At 46.8% G+C, this 2678-nt stretch overlaps 1 protein-coding gene across 1 annotated transcript; it reads left to right on the top strand.

The window, feature by feature from the left end:
• Window positions 1–215: 215 nt before the first annotated feature.
• LOC105310627 (supervillin-like) lies at window positions 216–2518 on the top strand (the record flags this gene model as incomplete). The annotated part of the gene is made up of 3 exons (XM_023526800.1): window positions 216–459; window positions 884–1460; window positions 2289–2518. Coding segments are annotated over 3 exons (1051 nt in total), but the record flags the coding sequence as incomplete, so codon positions are not given.
• Between the last annotated feature and the right edge of the window lie 160 nt (window positions 2519–2678).

The following is a 2678-nucleotide window of genomic DNA, read 5'->3' as shown; positions in this document are numbered from 1 at the left end:
TGCTCTTCATGAAGCTGATAATGCTAGCGTCACCAGCCTACTCTGCTATTCACTGTCTTATTTAATGGCTAAATAAGTGCCTGCACCTATCTTGAATGTACGTGGGCGAAAATAAGCCCTTTCCAAAACCGACACTGGAAAGAAAGTTATTATACACAATCAGTGGTGGGCTTCTGTTTCTTTTATCTGTGTTACCGACTTTTTCTCCCTTTCAGATTACAGGCCTCTGCTCACCAAAAGGCGTTAGCCCGAGACCAGGCAAATGAGGGCAAAGATTCTGCTGAACAAGGAGAACCTGATTCTTCCACTCTCAGCTTAGCCGAGAAGTTGGCCTTGTTTAACAAATTGTCCCAGCCAGTCTCAAAAGCTATTTCTACCCGAAACAGAATAGACGTGAGACAGAGGAGAATGAATGCTCGCTATCAAACTCAGCCGGTCACGCTTGGAGAGGTGGAACAGGTGGGTGCCCCGTAATCTAACTCCAGTTTGCGGGTATGTTCTTAAACTGTAGGCGCACCGTGCTAGCTTAGGTTAATGATATAATCAAGGCGATCTACCTGTAATTGATTTGGTAACAACTTCATTCCTAAGAAAGTCATTATGCCAAGTATGTTTTTTTTTTCTTGTTTTTATAATTCGGAATCATCTGGAACGAGTTCATTTTGGAGAGAAAAATAGGATGCAGAATCTGCTTTTCACCCAGATGGATTTTAGCTAACAAAATGCATTATATAACTATATCTAGGATCAGTTTCCCACTAAGATAGGCATTACACTGCACTAAGTGCAGTCTAGGTCCATCCATCCACCGGGATTTATAGAGACAATATTTTTAAATCGGCTTTTCCCTTCTTCACTGTGTCCCTCCCCCCTCCCACCCCAGGTGCAAAGGGGAAAGCTCATTCCTTTCTCGCCCACTGTCAACACATCTGTGTCCACCGTGGCATCCACGGTCACTCCAATGTATGCGGGGGAGCTGCGGACACAGCCATCCATGGACGACAACCCAAGTGCGACTGACTACAAGTTTTCCTCTTCGATAGAAAATTCAGACTCTGCAGTTAGAAGCATTCTGAGGTCCCAAGCCTGGCCGCTTTCACTGGAAGGCAGTGGGAACAAAGGCACATTGAGAGAATTGGGAGAGACAGAGAACAAGAGAGCCGTGACAGGTGGGGACGGAGGTGTGAGAAAGTACGGGTCCTTTGAGGAAGCAGAGCCATCCTACGCCATCCTTAACCAAGTCCGGGAAGGAGACGGCCATAAGGAAATGAAATACGCTGTCCTGAGAAAGGGAAGCCTGGAGCTAGTCAGTCCTCCCGTCGCCCCTCTTGGTGACGTGCTGAAGGAATTTTCCACCGTGGAAAGCATCGCACCAGGGACTCCAGACTTGAAGGACCGGCAGCACTTTGGGGAGAAAGTGGACATGGAGAATGTCACAAAGAGGAAGTTTTCGCTGAGAGGTGAGTTGCTACTGACTGCTTCTGACTGGGTTTTTAGTTTCTGCTTGATTGTTTGCATGTGCCTGTGAGTGTTTCTGACTGAATTATGAAGGGGCTTATAACTTAGTATTGATGAGAAGTTTAGCGGGAATTACACTCTCCCCCAGACTTCTCTTCCCCTTGAATCTGACTTGTTCAGTGGATTATCAGTTTTTCAGCCATAAAAATAGCTGACGCTCTTTCACACATCTTGATAAGGGCGTTGAATGACTGGTCACATTAGCTCACATCACAGCCTTGTGAACTTGCCAGCTCTGCTCGCCCTTTTATAAGTCAGTGACCCCAAATGTCCAGGGCTGGGTAAGCACAGAGGGGCAGGACTTGAACTCAGGTCTGTGGATTTCCAGGCTTACTTTCTACATCCCTCTTATGCAGACTAGCAAACTGTACTGCATAGGCCTTTCATTCTCTTTCTGCATTTACATAAAATAATAGTGTGCAAGTTATAATAGTGCTTTTGACTTGCGAATGTGGCATGTTTGAAATGTGAAAGATTGTCTTGGAGGAGTAGAAACATTCTGGAGCATACAGTTAAAACTAACTTCCTGTGCCTTGCACACAGGAAAAGACCAATTGTCACAAAACAGTTTGCTGTGCGGGGTAACCCACTGGGAAGTTTGGCTTTCTCACAGAATGTAGCATGCCGCAGATTTGCATAAATCCCAGTGGATTGGGTAACGGGCCATGTGCCCACGGATTGAACTCCAAGTGCAGAATTGTTGGGGGGGACGAGCTGGGAGTACATTTGCCTGGAGGAGGAAGTGCTGACGTCGCTCCTTTCCTTCCCAGCGGCGGAGTTCGGGGAGCCCACTTCTGAGCAGACCGGCACAGCTGCTGGGAAAACCGTTGCCCAGACTGCACCCCCAGTGTCCTGGAAACAGCACGAGCCTTCAGAACAAGCACAGGAGAAGCACTATAAGAATCCATGTGCGATGTTTGCTGCTGGAGAGATCAAAGCGCCGGTGGCAGAGGGCATCCTTGATTCACCCAGCAAAACCATGTCAATTAAAGAAAGGTAATCAGATTTAACGATTGCAAAGTCATTCTGTTAGGGAGGAACTTAAGGTTTTGCTTTTAGAAAAAAGTCCCACTAATGGGCAAAGAGAGGAAATCAGGAGTCTGGCTGCATGAGAAGATGTGCCGTTTTGCTAGAATTCTTGGGAAGTCGGGGTATCTAAG

This window comes from Pteropus vampyrus, unplaced genomic scaffold, assembly GCF_000151845.1.
Source record: "Pteropus vampyrus isolate Shadow unplaced genomic scaffold, Pvam_2.0 Scaffold7682, whole genome shotgun sequence".
NCBI lineage: Eukaryota > Metazoa > Chordata > Mammalia > Chiroptera > Pteropodidae > Pteropus > Pteropus vampyrus.
This window is presented reverse-complemented; position numbering and strand designations above follow the sequence as displayed.